Source organism: Eleutherodactylus coqui, chromosome 8 (genome assembly GCF_035609145.1).
Source record: "Eleutherodactylus coqui strain aEleCoq1 chromosome 8, aEleCoq1.hap1, whole genome shotgun sequence".
NCBI lineage: Eukaryota > Metazoa > Chordata > Amphibia > Anura > Eleutherodactylidae > Eleutherodactylus > Eleutherodactylus coqui.
Genome location: NC_089844.1, coordinates 134,353,990 through 134,370,787, shown reverse-complemented (window position 1 = coordinate 134,370,787; position 16,798 = coordinate 134,353,990). Strand labels below are relative to the sequence as shown.

The 16,798-nt window shown below is 43.1% G+C and overlaps 1 protein-coding gene across 1 annotated transcript in view; it reads left to right on the top strand.

Moving 5' to 3' along the window:
- LOC136576846 (ankyrin repeat and fibronectin type-III domain-containing protein 1-like) overlaps positions 1–16,798 on the top strand; it is a 236,364-nt gene that overhangs the window by 207,172 nt on the left and 12,394 nt on the right. The window contains exons 17-19 of the mRNA XM_066576445.1: positions 10,561–10,711; positions 10,896–11,064; positions 12,888–13,054. Coding sequence (XP_066432542.1) covers positions 10,561–10,711; positions 10,896–11,064; positions 12,888–13,054 — 487 coding nt within the window. The remainder of the gene's footprint in view (positions 1–10,560; positions 10,712–10,895; positions 11,065–12,887; positions 13,055–16,798) is intronic.

The following is a 16,798-nucleotide window of genomic DNA, read 5'->3' as shown; positions in this document are numbered from 1 at the left end:
AATGGAAAGAAGGCTGCATTTGCATGTCGCCATATCCCCACTGAAGTATATGGAGAATACAGCTGGCAGGAAACGGTGGTCTCCTGTTTGTGTAATAGGTTAAGGTCTCCGGGGTGGCATTTATGGCATATCCCATTAATGGTGAGCTCACACAAAATGACTACGGCATTGCTGAAAAGTGCGCCGACATGCAATTTGATTGCAAAGCTGCACAGGTTTCGAATTGACTTTTAATAGATGTGCAGTTTTGCAGGTGAACAGCGGTTTTGTGAAAATTGTGCCAGTTTGAGGTTAAACCGTACACAAGGATTTTGTTTGAACTCACACTTAAAGGGGTTGTCCCGCGGCAGCAAGTGGGTCTATACACTTCTGTATGGCCATATTAATGCACTTTGTAATGTACATTGTGCATTAATTATGAGCCATACAGAAGTTATAAGAAGTTTTTCACTTACCTGCTCCGTTGCTGGCGTCCTCGTTTCCATGGAGCCGACTAATTTTCGCCGTCTAATGGCCAAATTAGCCGCGCTTGCGCAGTCCGGGTCTTCTTCTTTTCTGAATGGGGCTCCGTGTAGCTCCGCCCCGTCACGTGCCGATTCCAGCCAATCAGGAGGCTGGAATCGGCAATGGACCGCACAGAAGCCCTGCGGTCCACCGAGGGAGAGGATCCCGGCGGCCATCTTCAGCAGGTAAGTAAGAAGTCACCGGAGCACGGGGATTCAGGTAAGCACTCTCCGGTGTTCTTTTTTAACCCCTGCATCGGGGTTGTCTCGCGCCGAACGGGGGGGGGGGGGTTGAAAAAAAAAAAAAACCCGTTTCGGCCCGGGACAACCCCTTTAAGAAGGTTCCTTGTCGAATGCAGTCAATGTCAGAAACTACAATGACCATTAACACCTGAATGTCTGCAGCTGTCAGTGCATGCTGGGAGTTGTAGTTCCCTACGGAAGGAAAAGAGATGTCAGGAATTTGAAAATGAATTTATTTTGATTACCTAACAGGACAGAGCCTGCACATACATTGTTCTCAGTAGTGTCTTGCTGCCTGTCCTTTACCTCGGGCTGTTTCTGTCCTGGGGTCCTCTGAGAAGCCTGCTGTCTGGCTCTTGCCTTGGACTAGTGCCCCTCTCATCTCTGTGAGCTGGGCATACATGCTCATGCAGTGCCAGGCTACAGGAAGATTGTTGATGGAGAACCTCTACAGCATCATTGGGAAGCTGGGGCGCAGGGAGGATACTAATCAGGCTCCCAATGCACCTAGATGTCATCTCAGCAACCTATGTATTTATATAAATAGATATACTATGGTAGCTAGTTAAGTATTGGCTAACTGAGATGCTGCCTATCTGGTATGTAGTATAGTGAGTGTTGGGGGTTGGCGGCTCACTTCTGTCTCAGGGTCTACTGGGGGATTCATCTGTGGGCCAGCCTAAGCCTTATGGAAGGATATGCTGAAAAGAACACCTGTCTACAGAAACCATGAGGCATGGCAGTGGCTCGGTGATGCCCTGGCATTGCTTTGCTTCCTCTGGCATTGGAAACCTGCAGTCTTGTGAAGGGTAAGATGGATTCAATCTAGTATCAGAAAATCCAAGAAGAAAATGACATGTGTTCTGTCAGTAAGCTGAACCTTGGACATCATTAGACCTTCTAACAGCAAGCCAGACTTGGTTTCAGAAGTAGAGTCTCTACTAAACTACTAAAGGCGCCTGTCATGAAGGGGTTGAATCACAGGCATAGCTAAAGTCTCATGGACCCTGGTGAAAAGGTTCAGCTTGTTCCCACCCTACATCGTACCATGTAGCAGTTACTGTCTTCATTCATACTCTTATGTCTGCTGCACTCCTGCAGCACAGACCAAAGAGGATGAATGAAGATATCACACTGTTGTTCAGCTCCGGAGTTGTGCAAAAGGAAGAGAATGACTGAAAATACCGGACAGTGACTGCTGCATGGCATGCACTGCGGGGGATGTAAGGATGGAATGGTAAAGATGGTTGCTAATAAAAATGACAGAGCAGCCAGTGTTAGTATGGTGTGTAAGGGGGGCCTGTGGACCCCACTGGCTCCGGTACCCACTCACAAGTTTGACCACTGTAACCCCTATAACTACTCCACTGGGTTGGATAATGCTGAGTCTGCATTAGTCATTAAAAGTGGCATTTTGTGTCCTATAAGTTGTGTTGAACTTTTTAAATTGTTGATTGATTTTGCAAACAGCTGCAAATTTGTCAATTTGGCAAATAAACCTCATTTGTAATGGGGGTTGAATAATTTTGATTACAGCTGTATACTAAGCATATAGTATATGTCCAGTGCAAGTACAGTATTCTAAATGAGTCTTGTTAAAAGAGTATTCAGCTTGAACTTGTAAAACAAGGTAAATAGAATTTTGGGGATCATATCTATTTTTCTTCCTGAAGCTAATGACGTCTAAAGCTGTGCATGTGTGTCCCTATTTATATCTATATTTGACAGTAATGTAATGAGAGCTCTCAGTTACAGTGAGTTATGAAAGCCGCGCATTGCTGTCTATCAATATTTACTTTAGCGCTGCGCTGGGTCTGAATCCCGCCGGCTCCTGTACCAGACTAATTGTGGACTGATGTGTACTCAGTAGGTGGCACTGATATCTGAAGATAGCGGGACTATTCTTAGTCATTTATAAACAAAATTACTAGTAAATCCACAAAGGGATAGAATACCAGGACACTTCCTATAGTGAGCCCCATTCTGGGTATTGAATGATCCACATTGACTCACCAGCCTGCTTCTATTTAAAGCTTCATATGATCGGAGCGGCTTAGGCAGGTCCTGGAAAGCTCAGGTTCTTGCTAGTGATGGCTTTCTTCAGACAGGGTTACATTTCATTGTGCATTCAGCTGTTTTCTGCATTCACTTCCAGCAGTGATGGTAAAAATGATTTGAAGGCATACAGGCTGATCAAATGCATGTCCAGGGCATTGCTTATATAGCGCCATTCTCTACTCACATTAATGTGCAAAGATACGTACAATGAATTTGGTTTACCAGTTACATTTAAAGAGAATGTGGCATCAGCAGATGACCTGTTCTATAAGGCCTCAGTCACACAAGCGGCCCCCCCCGTACGAATAGGCACACAAAAAGATTGCCCCACACGTGTGGAAAAGATCGCGTGAACGGGCGAATTCCAGCTATTTAAAGTAGCCTGTTCACACAATCGGAGGTGCGTATTCTCCAGCTCCCATAGGAGTCTATGAAAAGCACGCTCCACATATATAGGACAGGCCCGGTCTTTGCTCACCGCGGACCTTAGATGCGAGTTGCACTCGCATGTCCTATCTTTGTCAGGTGTGAGTATCTTGGGCTTCTAAAATCGTTCATGTGAACGCTTCTATAGGAACCAATTGGTTCTTTTAGAAGCACTCTTTTTTTTATCTGCCTTTTGTACACGAAAAAATGTTCGTGTGACTGAGGCCTAAATCGGATTTTTATATTCTATTTTTTTATTTTTGGCAATTTTTTTTATGTTGCATTCTATATTAAAATCCTGCAGTTTTCACACTGACTGTTGAGCCTAATAATACTCTGACACCTGCTCTGTAGAGAAAACCTCTCAACAGTCATCTCACTAAGATCACAGGCAGGATTTCAATGAAAGATAACACCTATATATAGAGAACACAGGATTTACATTAAGTGGTTGTCACAGCTCACCTCCTCCCCTGCCTCTACAGGTCACAGAATAGTGTCCCATGGAAGTCAATAGCTCAACTCCTGTCCACTGTGTGAACGGTCTAATATTTCTGTTGTGAAGCATATCTTTACAGCTTAGACAAGATGGCCACCCCATAGTCATGGACGGGCAATAGAAATAAAAAAATATACAATCCGAAAATAAAAACAGATTAAAAAAACATCCACAAAATCAAGGTGATATGTCTAAAATTCTGTGTTAATTTATGGTATGTCTTTATAGTAGTTTCTATTTGTCTTCTGCATAGATATATAGTGAAGTGATACATTTCTGGCTCCCAGTAGTCACCGCTAGGGGGAGCTAACTGCATACTGTTTGTACATTGGACTCAGTATTGACACTGTATACATTAAGCTTTACTGGTGACTGCAGGCGAGGCAGACAAAATAACATTTTTTAATGTTTGACTACATAGGAGATTTGGTGCTATGTAAAGGAAAAATGCAGCTCAGACCACTATAAAGATTTATTAAGATTTTAATCCCTACACAATGTTGGATATAGAAGTTAGACCACATTAGAAAGTGGAGATGTAGACCACTCTCAGACAGGCGCTCAGCAAAACAAATCGCGGTGCTTTGCCACGATTTTACTTTCGTTTTCAGCCGCAGGTTGCAGCAGCCGACAGCAGGTTTTAGCGCGCCCCATTATTGTGATGAGGTGCACTAAACACCGAAAAACAGAGCAGACAGCGCTTGAAAATTGCGGCGCTAGAAAGCGCCATCCAGCGCCGTGCTCGAGCGCATGTCTGTGAGGCCCCATTGAAATAGATGGGAGCGTTATACCGCGCTAACCAGTAAAAAATGGATGTGTGAGAGTGGCCTTACTCTAAAGGCAGAGCAGGTTTGGAGCTGTTGAAGTGTTCATATCCTGCTTTGCCACTATATTGCTCCACCATATTGATGGAAAGTAGTTTATGGGTCGTGTTGTTAATAGCGCCTGTATTACAAGTTGCTATTTATGATGGTGACTGCCCAACAACTACAGTCTCATTCTCCTCTGCATCAGGGCTTTCCATCTGTCTACTTAGTTTTTTGGAACAGAAAAACTGAATTAAAACAGAATTAGGCCTTAGTCAGACGGGCGTTTTTAGCCGTGATTTGCGCATGCGCATGCGTCCGTCGATTTTATAAAACCATTGCTTTGCAATGGTATCGGACACATGAGCGCTTTTTATGCGCTCGTCCGATAAATTATAGAACAAAAAATTGCAGATCGCACCTATCTGCGATCTGCGATTCCTGTTCTCTTCTCTATATGCGCTCAATGGGGCCGGCGGCAGCAGCGCCGACCCCATTGAGAACATATAGAAGACAAATCATTCTTCTCTGCCACAGCTGTAACAGCTGTGGCAGAGAAGAACGATGTTTGCCCATTGAATTCAATGGAGCAGCAATACAGCCGCTCCATTGAAAGCAATGGGCTGCCGGCGTGCGCGGGGTGAATTGTCGGGAAGGGCTTAAATATATAAGCCCTTCCCTGCAATTCATCCTAAAATGTGTTAAAATAAAAAAAAATTGTATACTCACCTTTCCGCTGCAGCCGGAGTCCAGCCGCGGCCGCTGTCAGTTCTCCTGAACTGCTTCTCGGCACTATTCAGCCGGCGAGGCTTTAAAATCCCCGCCTGCTGAATGATCTGCCTCTGATTGGTCACAGCCCTGACCAATCAGAGGCCGGTTTCACTCACACACCCATTCATGAATTCATGAATGGGTGAGTGACTGCTGCCTCTCAGCGCTGAGCCAATCAGGGGCAGGTCTGACTCACATCCATTCATGAATTCATGAATGGGTGTGAGTGAGGCATGCCTCTGATTGGCTCAGCGCTGAGCCAATCAGGGGGCAGGTCTGACTCACACCCCCTTCACACCCACTGCAGGACGGCCGCGCGGAGCTCCGGCTGCCGGGAGAAGGTGAGTATACAATTTTTTTTATTTTAACATATTTTAGGATGAATTGCAGGGAAGGGATTATATATTTAAGCCCTTACCGACAATTCATCCCGGGCTCACCCGCAGCGCATTGCTTTAAATGGAGGCGGCTCTATTGCCGTCTCCATTGAATGCAATGCGCTGGACAGCTCCGGCCCGTTTCTAATGAAACGCGGCTAGGAGCAGATTTTCGGGCGATTTGCGCGCACCGGTCACGCGATTTTCGGATGCGCATCCGTCATGCGATCCGCAAATCGCGCGAAAAAACGCCCGTCTGACTAAGGCCTTAAACTGTTCTATTTTTTTGGGGGTTTAAAAAAAAAAAAATGGAATTCTTTCAGTTTGCTTCCGTTCCATTATGTTTCCATTTTTTAATGGAACAAATAATACTGGAAGCATAATGGAATGGAAGCAAACTGAAAGAATTCCATTTTTTAAAAACCCATTGAAATCAATAGGGGAAGAAATTGAAATGTTTATTTCCATTTATTGCTGTTTTTCTGTTCCAAAAACAGAAGCGACAGATGGAAAGCCCTATCGCAGATGTGAATGGGCCCTAATTCGGATGGCCCATTATTAGTATTACCTGATTCCAGTATTGTGAGGGACGTTCTTTGTGCACAGAATCATCTATGGTTCCCCGTCAGGGAGACGCATTCAGTTTGCACTGAATGGAGGCTTGTGTCATCCCATGCAGAATGAAAGAACATGGTTTTAAATAGGAGTGTGGAAGTACAGGAAATGGTGTGAGTGTAAAAGGATCATTTGCTGGCTGAACAAACAGGCTCAAGTTAGGGCTTAGCACGGATGAGCACAAGAACCTTTCTGCAAACATCTGCTATTACATAAATTGTAAAGGGACTAGAGCAGGAATCAGTCCTTACAGACTGTCCCTTTATCACTTATAGCTTCAAAATATACTAAGTGCCAAGATATATTATATCTATATAAATATATAGAATAACACAGTATTGCCACTTTACTAGAGACACCCAGTAGTAGCGCATTTGGCCCGCTTTGGCCTCCAACAATTCATCATGGTGTAGGTTCCACAAGGTGTTGTAATTGTTCTGTAGGAATATCGGCCCCTGCGGATAGGAAGCTTCTTGTAGTTGTTGCAAATTAGAAATAGGCACTGACATGCTGACAGGAAGGGGTCATCTATTCATGCTGCTTGTGCCAAGTTCTGACCTCACATCAGTAACAGAAATCTGGATTCATCAGAGCAGGATATGGTTTTCCACTGCTCAGTGATACCATTTGTGCGCTCTTTTGAGTGTCACTTTTTTGTTTCAGCTTGTGAATACATTCATAAGAAATAGATTCATCCCATTAGAGTTGTCTTCTGCTGGACCTTTGGGTCCCATTGTTGGGTCAGAGCCTGGATCCACTAGGGGGTCCTCTAGTACACCCATCTGATCCTGGCACTCAGATATGTGCTGTGATGGAGGGTACTTGTTTCTTAATCCCCTAAGGGGCATTCCCATCTCATTAAACATCATGCAATTAGCTTCCTGTGTCCAAAACACAGCACTGCAAAGATCTCTTCCCTTTTCTAATTGGCAATTTAGATGGGACGATTATCGCTCAAAATTCTGTCAGACAAACTAATTTGTGCAACAGTTTTAGAGCTTCTATTTAACTGTTGTAAAGAACCAAATCCCAGATAAAGGCCCATTTAGACACAACGATTCTCGCTCAAAATTCACTCAAAGCTATCTTTTGAGCGATAATTGTTGCGTCTAAATGCATGGACATCGTGCAGTTTTCGTGCATGATTCGTTCCTTGCTCAATTCTAGTTTTCTAGAATTCAGCGATGAACCCTTATCAGTGGTGCAGGCTGTTATCACAGTCGGCAGCACTGATAAGATTCTTTCAGCTCATTACCCGCTGGTAGTTGACAGCGGGACACGAACTGTAAGCGCTGAAGAACAATGCAGCTGTTTGCTTATGCAGAACAGCTGTATTGTTCGCCAAGCAATATCAGCTTTGTCCCGCTCCACCTGCTTAGCTCTTTAGTAGCTACTTAGCTACTATAGACTATGCAAAGATGATCGCTCAAAACTGTCACTGAAACTGTCGTTTGAGCGATTTTTGAATGATCATCTTTCAGTGTAAATGGGGTCTTACTTGCAGTAACCCATAACCTTTCATTGCAGTCTATGATCGCAAAGTCACATGTGACTGGTTTAGAATTTTCGCAACTGGTGTATGGGGGTTGTGTTAGGTCACAGGTTGCAGTGTGACGCCATTGACAATCATTAGATGCCATGTCACAATCTTCATGTCGCATAACCCATCTTGCTGTATTGCCCTAACCTAAGCTGTGCCCCTTCCTCCAACACCCTATATGATAGCAGTATATTTTTGCATACATGTGATGCAGGATATTTCATTAGCTCAGTTTTCCCAGAGGGATGTAGTATCGTTTGGCTGAGGAATGTTACAAGATGTATGGATGAGCATCACCCTAGACTGGGAATGGATGGAGACACCTTACACTACATTGCGCAGCATACTCAGTTTACCTTCACCATGCCAAAGTCATTTCACTGAGGCACGTACCCAACCACTGTGCTCTATTTAGGTCTTCAGCTAGCTTTCACCTTCCCCCCTTCCACCACGGCAGAGAGCGCACACACGTGCACACGTTGCACATTTGAAATTAACTCATGTTTCAGGATTTTAATCCCACCATCATCAGTTGCCTGGATGGACAAAATTGAAATATCTGCCTGTAGTATCACCTGTCGCTGCTTTTCCCGATGGTCACTAATCCATGTGCACAGGGTTAAGCCATGAGAACTGAGGCTGCAAATTTTTTCTGATCTGTCTGTATCTGGGGATTTAACCCAGTCAATCCCCGAAGCCCCTTAACAGCTCCTGAGGCGCCATTCATTCTGCAGCGTCTGAGCACATATTTCGGAATAGGGTTTTGAACAGCAGGAGAGGCAGACACATTTACTATACACTGCCTTCATTGGCTGCAGTCTTATCTGACCCTAATAAGCAATAAACTACCAATTCCTAGTAACGGCAAAGAACGTCCTAACTGTAAATATCTTGGAGGCATACTGAGGAGGAAATCCACAACGGTTCAATACAAGGTCAGGCTAATGAAAGTGTTGATACTGGATAAAGGGTTGATATTGTTTCTGGAACTCTTCCACCTTACGTTCAATCAGTATTGAAGCCGTCATTGAATTTTTATGTACATTTATTCTTGTACAATCTATTAGTGCATTATGGTAGCTCTTGGGGTAAATAAGCATATATTTAGGCTTTCCATTGACTGAGCTCCACATGTACTAAGCCGCCCACGCTAGTTTTTGGAATACATTGCACCAAGAAAGACGTAAATCATGACCTGCAAGTGTACGCTGAAAACTGACTTTTCTCATCACTCGCCAACTTTAAAAAATGATAAGAAAAGTGGACACATTGCCACATAAAAGAGCCGATCAGCCGATCAAAAGGGCATCTGCTGATCGTGGGAATATTCAGAAAGGTCCATGATAGGACAAACGATAGCCTTAGTAAACGTGGGCCACAATAATAGAAGAGTTCTCCATTTTGGATGATCTCGTTTGGGTAGAAGGGTCTCCTGACGCTAAACTGATTTGCTAGGTGCCCTGCTGTGGTGAGCTTTAAATCAGAGAGAGAACCTGGAAGCAGTTGCTTAGTTTCCCTATAGCGCCTCCAGAGGGGAAATGAAGCATCTATCAACCATGAACCCTTAATACAGTACTGAAAAATTAGTTTTCTAAACCATACCACCTCTTAAAGATGTCATGCAGTATGCTCACTATATATCAGACGGGTAGTTTAATTAACCCATTTAGGACCAAGCTGTCTCTGGCCCAGTGGAGAAGACAGAAGTAGTTTTTACTCATTTTGTCTTCGATTTTGCAGGCTACATAGTGCTCAATGAGCGATATGCAGAGAGTAGAGCAAGCAGCAGTTCTGTTTCCTTTAATGGTCCCGGCGATCATATGATCGCCAGTGAACCCAAGCATGGCAGAACTAAAGGATCTTAGTAGACCCCAGCCAAGCTCTGCCAGTGGCTATTGGCACTACAGGAGTATGTTTTTCTCTGTAACTAGGGCTCCCATGGATTCTCCAGTTACAGTGGAAAACTGCAAAGGTAAAAAAGAATTGACAGTGTGAATGTCCCCCAGATGTCTTATATGACGCCATGGGGGATATAATTGTTAAGAAAAATAGTTACAAATTAAGTTAAAAAATTACAGAATAAAATACACTGCCCACGCAACCCTAAACTGCCACCATAGCCGCCCTGTAATCTGAGACTGAAGTGTCTGAAGCAAAATGGGGAGCCCATTCCTGTATTTTATTTTCACGTAAATATAATAATTTTGGAAATAAAGAACTATACATTTTTAAAAAATCTTTTTTTTTTATTTTTGTGCACATTACCCCTAATAAAACAAAAAAGGAAAATATTTCAGTGAAGAAATATATTAAAGATAGCCGCATATGTCACGGAAAAAAAAATGGACACGGAACAATACCTTTGCAGCACCACATATTAGAAGGCAGCATTCCTGCAAGTCAATGTTAGACTCTTAATACAAGCCTTGTAACAATGACTGGGGATTGAAAGCCAAGCCAGAATCCATACACAGACACCCCGAAACAGCTGTCTGCGTATGGATTCTGGCTATGTTACTATGTTAAGGGGTTAATTTTGCTACGTAAATAAAATGCTCAATAATTTAAATACCTCTTGAAGAATTGTACATTTCTTAGACAATTTTCAAAACACATTTGATGTAGTTTTTACCTATCGGTATGGCCTTTCTGTGATTTATGACGCATTGCTGTAACTTTATGTTGGCCGTAATGTGTAATAATTTAGTTGTGTTCTACTTAGGGAAGAATGGGAATGGCTCCAGACTTTGGCCAACGTGGATGAACCAATGAACAATGAGCAGGACTCAGACAGCAGCCAAAACCTATTGCTGAAAGAACTTCGGATGGCTGTAAAGGAACTAATGAGCCAAGTCAACATTTCCTTTCAAGAGGTAGCCCTCCTCTGCAAAGCCGATAACTGTGTGTGCTAAATGAAGAGGGCAATATAATCTTACGCTTGTTGGTGCCACCACTGCTACGTGGTTACACTTAATGCCAGTACTTCTTGAGAAACTCTATTGATACGATATGGCTGCAAAGAAAACCACTTCACTGCTCATTGTCCTCTGTTTATAGGCTAAAGATTTCCGGTTATACAGTCAAGAAGTGCTGGAGTTTGGAGGTCAGGTCTCTCTGCTTTTGTTGCTTCCTCCTTCCGATGATGTTTGTACGGCTCCCGGCCAGAACAACCCATATACCCCTTACTCAGGTTTTCTTACACTGCCCCTGCAAATATTTGAGCTGGGTAAGAATCTGAACTTTACTACCTGTCCTATTTAATGGCTGTTTATATAAATGTATATATTTGATGTGCATTTCAGACTATATATTTACATCATGCCAGTGTTGACCAACCAGTGGTTTGGGAGCCCCTACAGATAAAATTGACAGCCCCCTTATCCAGATCAAATTTTCTGTGACACGTTTTCAGTTCCACCATACATTATGCATACTGTGCATCTTTTTGAGAAGACCAACCCCTAGAAGAGCACTTTTCAATGCGGTTTTGGGTGGTCATCTTAAAGAAGTTCTGCTGTATTTTCAGACTCAGAGTCCGTCCCAGTTCGTAGTACTCCCTAAAAGGCTACCATGCCAACCACATATCCCAATGTTAGCCATAATGTCCTTGGGTACCTTGCAAAGTCTAGCTTACACTCAGCATATCTTTACATGGTCCAACAGTTGCCTGAATAATCACACTGAGAAGTCGCTCAGTAGTTCTTAGTCGTTCCATTTCAGCTTATTGAAACAGAACGGTTAGGCCGGGTTCACAAGGGACAGAATTTCTGTGCGGAAAGTCCGCACGGCAATTCCACCCGCGGCTCCTGATCCTGCGATTAGCCAGCGAAGTGGGCGAGATTTTGCAAAAATCTCATCTACACACTGCAGCCAATCCATTGCGGCAAAGCCGCACGAAAACTGATTTGCTGCGCGGAATTCAGTTCCGCAGCATGTCAATATTTTTTTTTCCAGCATCGGACTCTCTCCTCTCTATGGGGAGAGATAGCTGCAGCGGAATGCCAACGGCAAAACAGCTCCAAAACTCGCGGCTAAGGGCCGTGGGTTTTGAAGCTGCGCTTATCCTGCAGAAATCTCGCTTTTTTCCGGTGTGGTCATTCCGCAAGATTTCCAACCCTGTGTGACCCTAGCGTTAGTGAGCTGCGTCTCGCTCAGTATAAACAGGCAGCCGTTCATCTGTGTATGCAGTTAATGGAGGCGGGTGGCCAGAAGAGATCTTCAGTGTGCTTCGCATCCATTCACTGAATGACTGTCGCTCCTTTGCGAAACCTTGGAAGCGATAGTTGTTGGGAGAGCCGTCAGGTGCTTGAGCGCCCGACAATCGTCCCGTCTCATGCGCGATCTTCACCTTACTGGTATTAAGTTCATGGGAGCCTAAGGAGCAGGGAGCTCTGCAGAGCACTGAATTCTCTTCATTTTAGCTATCAATGAAGGTCACGCTGCATAGACCAGACCATCAATAATGAAAACATTTTTATAACTGGAGGTACGATTCACTGTAATTCGTGATATATTTCCTGATGCCTGTTTAGTTCATGCCATGTACAATTCACAAATATTTTACGGTATCACACCAGTTTATAATTCTTCAAAATGTTCTTTTTCATCCCGTATTTTTTCGGTGTTTCATTCTAGTAGACGCTGTGAGCTCTTTGTTATCAGGCACTTGTGAACAAGCTGGGATAAGAGCTGAAAGACATTAATAACTGGTATCGTGCCAGTCCCTGTTGTCTTCCCAGAAAACGTGGGATACAAACATAAGCATTCATGAAACCCACATTTCCCATTCGGGGGCTCCGCAAGGCATCTCACTTAATTAAAAAAACAAACAAAAACAATCGCCAACTCTTTCAACAAGTAGAATGTTACATCCAGCACTTGCTGAAAGGAGGCAAATCAGTTGTAAATACAAAAAATAAATAAAAGTCGTTGTTGACGTCACGACATTTTACAAATGTGCAAAAACATCTGACGGTTGCTCTGCTTTTACTCCTCCGTTAATCATGCATGGTAATATACTGGACAACTCTTTTTATCTTTGTTTTGCAGTTCACTTTTTTACTTATGATCGGGATTTCATCAGTCAGTATTGTCAGTTATCAGCCCTGTTGGAATTGGAGTCTCTCCTGTCACAGCAGAGTCTCAGGGAAGCCTTCTCTGACACTGAGCTTACTACAGCGAAGCAGCGACATCAGCAAGTTCAGGACTTTATCCAGGTAACTACAGCAATAATAGCCATATCTACAGCAACACCGGCCACATAGCTGCAGTAACACTTCTCGTCCAGTGTTACTGGCCACCACGTCATATGCGCCTTAATGGCGGCTACCACTGCAAAACCATTACTGCTCCATTCATTTCAAGGGGGCAGACAGAAATAGCTGAGCGCTGTGCTAGATTATCTCTGTCTGTCTTGTTGAAATGAAGGAAACGGCATCACTCTATTCATTTCACTCCAACCATTTCAGTAGGGCAGACAGATAGCCAAGCACAGCGCTCGGCTATCTGCCTGCGCCATTCAGAGGAATGAAGCCCCTGCTGCACATATGTGACCAGCGGCTCCATTCCTCACTACACTACAGAAATAGGAGACTGTAACTTGAACTGTGAAACAAAGGGGGCACACGTTCCTAATTCTCGGGATTGGTAGGGGTCACAGCGGTCAGACACCCACGATCTATCAGTTTTCACCCATCCAGTGGTTGGGTGAAAATGAAAAATTCCCATCACCAAATTAAGTGTTCCCTTAATTTTTTTAAGCAATGTGCATTTAATAAAAAGTGGCAAATATGCAGCCAATCAGTGCATGTCGATTGTTCACATGACTTATACCCATAAAAACAAGCCAAGCCCTATCTCCATTTACAAAAGGGCCATGCAAAAACTATTTCAGACAATTAACGTTCACTCTAAGTAAAGGAAAACACAAAGCAGTGAGCAGCCAGATTTGCTTGGCTGACATTGCCATACACATACCACTGCAGGTGATGAACAGCCAAAAAAAATCCCACATGGCCATTTAATCGATCATTCACACAATATTTTCACACAACCATCAGCCAAAAGGCTTGAAAGAGCCATTTAGCTAATTTCTTTCTAATGTATATAAGCAGCATTGGGATGATTCATAGCAGTGTTAACTATGCCACTTGGGCACTGTAAGGCGCCATTATTCAGCCATGGTCTGGAGGCATTACTTTATATGGGTCTGTAATTGGGGCACAGTGCTGGTTGTAAGGCACTGTTTGAGCGTTGTTTGTGTGTTGTACTGTAGTAGTACTTAGCCATTGTGTATCACTATCAGCACTGCATGCTATTGTTACTGGCGCACTGTATTGTCAAAGTACTAACAACCACTAGTCCGTGAGTGAGTGAGTTACCTGCTTTGCCCCTGATCACATGACAATGACATCATCAAAGGTCCTTCATTGAGAGAATGAATTACATGCTCCGTCCCTGATCACATGATGCTGATATTATCACAGGTCCTTCATCTCAGCCATGATTTCACCTCAGCAAGCAGCTTACTCACTGGAGCCCTGAGCTCCGCCCCTGATCGCATGACGGTGACATCATCACAGGTCCTTCAATATTTGACCAACTCCACCTGTCATCACAGGTCCTTCAGTGAGTTACATGTAATGATGTCATTCACTATATTATATTATAAGTGGTGCATTGCACCACCAGAAACACTGGTACTATAAATAATACTAATAACTAGTAGTTTTCTATTGTTGTGATTGTGTTTTTTTTATTATTGTAGTATCTCAACATACATTTTTAATTGTAACCTGTGCTGAAATCTCCTACCTTCCCCTCCTAAAAAGAGAGGGGTTCCACAAATCTTGATGTGGTCCTGCTAGGAATGCTTAGGGGAAGTGCTGATAAGAGCGGAGGTAGGCTGAGAGGGGTGCAAACAACAGAATGTAACCCCTGACAGTTATCAGTCATTAGCGTACAGCCACACATTGTGGATTTGTTGGAATTCCACGTCACAATCCACATTTCACAGCAGATTTCACCCAGCTCATCGAAAGAAGAGGAATCTGTACAACATACTGCAAATTTAAAATCTGCGTCACATATCAATCTCTGTATGGATTCTGCACAGATTTTTTCTCCACGTGTGGATGAGATTTGTTAGTCATCGACTTTGCGCAATTTTCATATGCTGTAGATTTTCCTCAACCAAATCCGTTACTAACTATCCACAGCGTAGCCGCCCTGTATGAAGATACTCTAAATGGAAAATAGATTTTATGTTCTTGTGTAATTTACAGATTTATTTTTGTTCTATTTTGCTAAACTTTTAATAGTCTTTTTCTTCAGCTGAAGGAATCTAACGTGTTGTTATCCTCCCCATTATTACTTGATCTGTCATTATGAGAAGACAGACTCTGGAGGAAGTAAATATATACCACACTTAATTATGGAACTAGCAAATAATGGCTATGAGGTCACTCCCTGGGAACGTTTACTTTAGCTTGTGGTAGAAAGCATTTAATTTTGTCTGTAAGGAACGCATGTAAAGTACAGGTATGAATTAAGCCAAGGGCAGCTCTAAATCAACAAGTCTATTGACAAGGACACATAAAGTTTAATTGTAGGGGAGGTCTGCCTGATAAATCGGAGATCTCATTCATACTTGGCTTCAGACTAGAACCTCGTCAATTCCTCCCATTCCCATTTATGAAGCCTTTCTGTAAACACAGCCATTATACTGTGTATAATAAGGGGATTAGATGGAGCTATTGGCATTCCTATAGATTCCATATTGTTTTGCTGTCTGGGTTGGGCGGTAATAGCCTTTCACCCACAGATGCCATAGATTCTAAGATTATCATTTTACAAGCCACATAGGACACTGGTCGTATTACTAATGTCTTCTGTGTTTTCCTTAATGATTATTACTTAGTAGAAGCCAGCAGTGTTTTGCCCACGCTTCCAAATAGCACTTCTGTGGCCCTGCTAGAAGGGAATAGCAAGCAATCCCCCTATGAGTAAGACAAGTTTGCTGGCACAGTCCGGGTATGCGGGAGGAGATTTAATACATGCTTTGATAACTGTATAAGTGTATGGCTGCACCAGCCAACAGGATAAAGACTGGGAGACCTTTTTACCACTAATACAGACTTGACCTTGCCAAGTCCCACAGAGGAAGTAGGGGAGATACGCTGTGTATGAAGGCGTGTGTACTGATTCTGCCTGGAGCAGACGTCTCCGTGCCATTTATTTATCATGGCAGTCTGTTCTCTGGCTAATGGGGCTATTGGTTGGGAGGCAATTGAAGGAGTCGTCTGGTCTGACCAGGCCGTGCTCCTGCGGAGTTGAGTCTGCAGTTTTTATTATTATACTTTTTTTTTTTAATTTGATATCTTGAGTTACAGAAATGCATTTTTCCCCCTTTTAGGTTTGGAAGCGGAAACATTCAGCATTTGTTTTGTTTTGCAAAATACTCTGAAAATATAGTGCGAGCAGAGCTGCAATTAATGTCTGGATGATGGCTTGTTTCAGCCTAAGGTCTTCTTTTGTAGCACAGTCCTGTTGAAATTTAACAGTACGATGATAATAAGCAGAAAAACAATATTCTAAGCATCAGTTAATGCTGACCTGTGATGTTTACTATAGAACAGTAGGGGCAATACATAGAATTCACTGGCCCTATGTTTTAAATAGAATGTATTACCTATATTTCTTACAAATTAAAGCCTTATGGTAATACATTTTGCATTTTATAATATGTTTTTATTTTTTGATTAAAGGTTTTGTTTTTAGTCCAATGTTTGAACATATATATGGGGCGGCCATCATGCCTGTAATGCTGAGATATGCTTTACAGCTGCCACATGAGCCATTCACACAACACACAGCAGCTTACCCATTGACTTCTATGGGAAAGTGTTCTAGGCATTGTTTGTAACCTGTGAAGAGGTCACTGCAGGGGGTTGGAGGAGGTA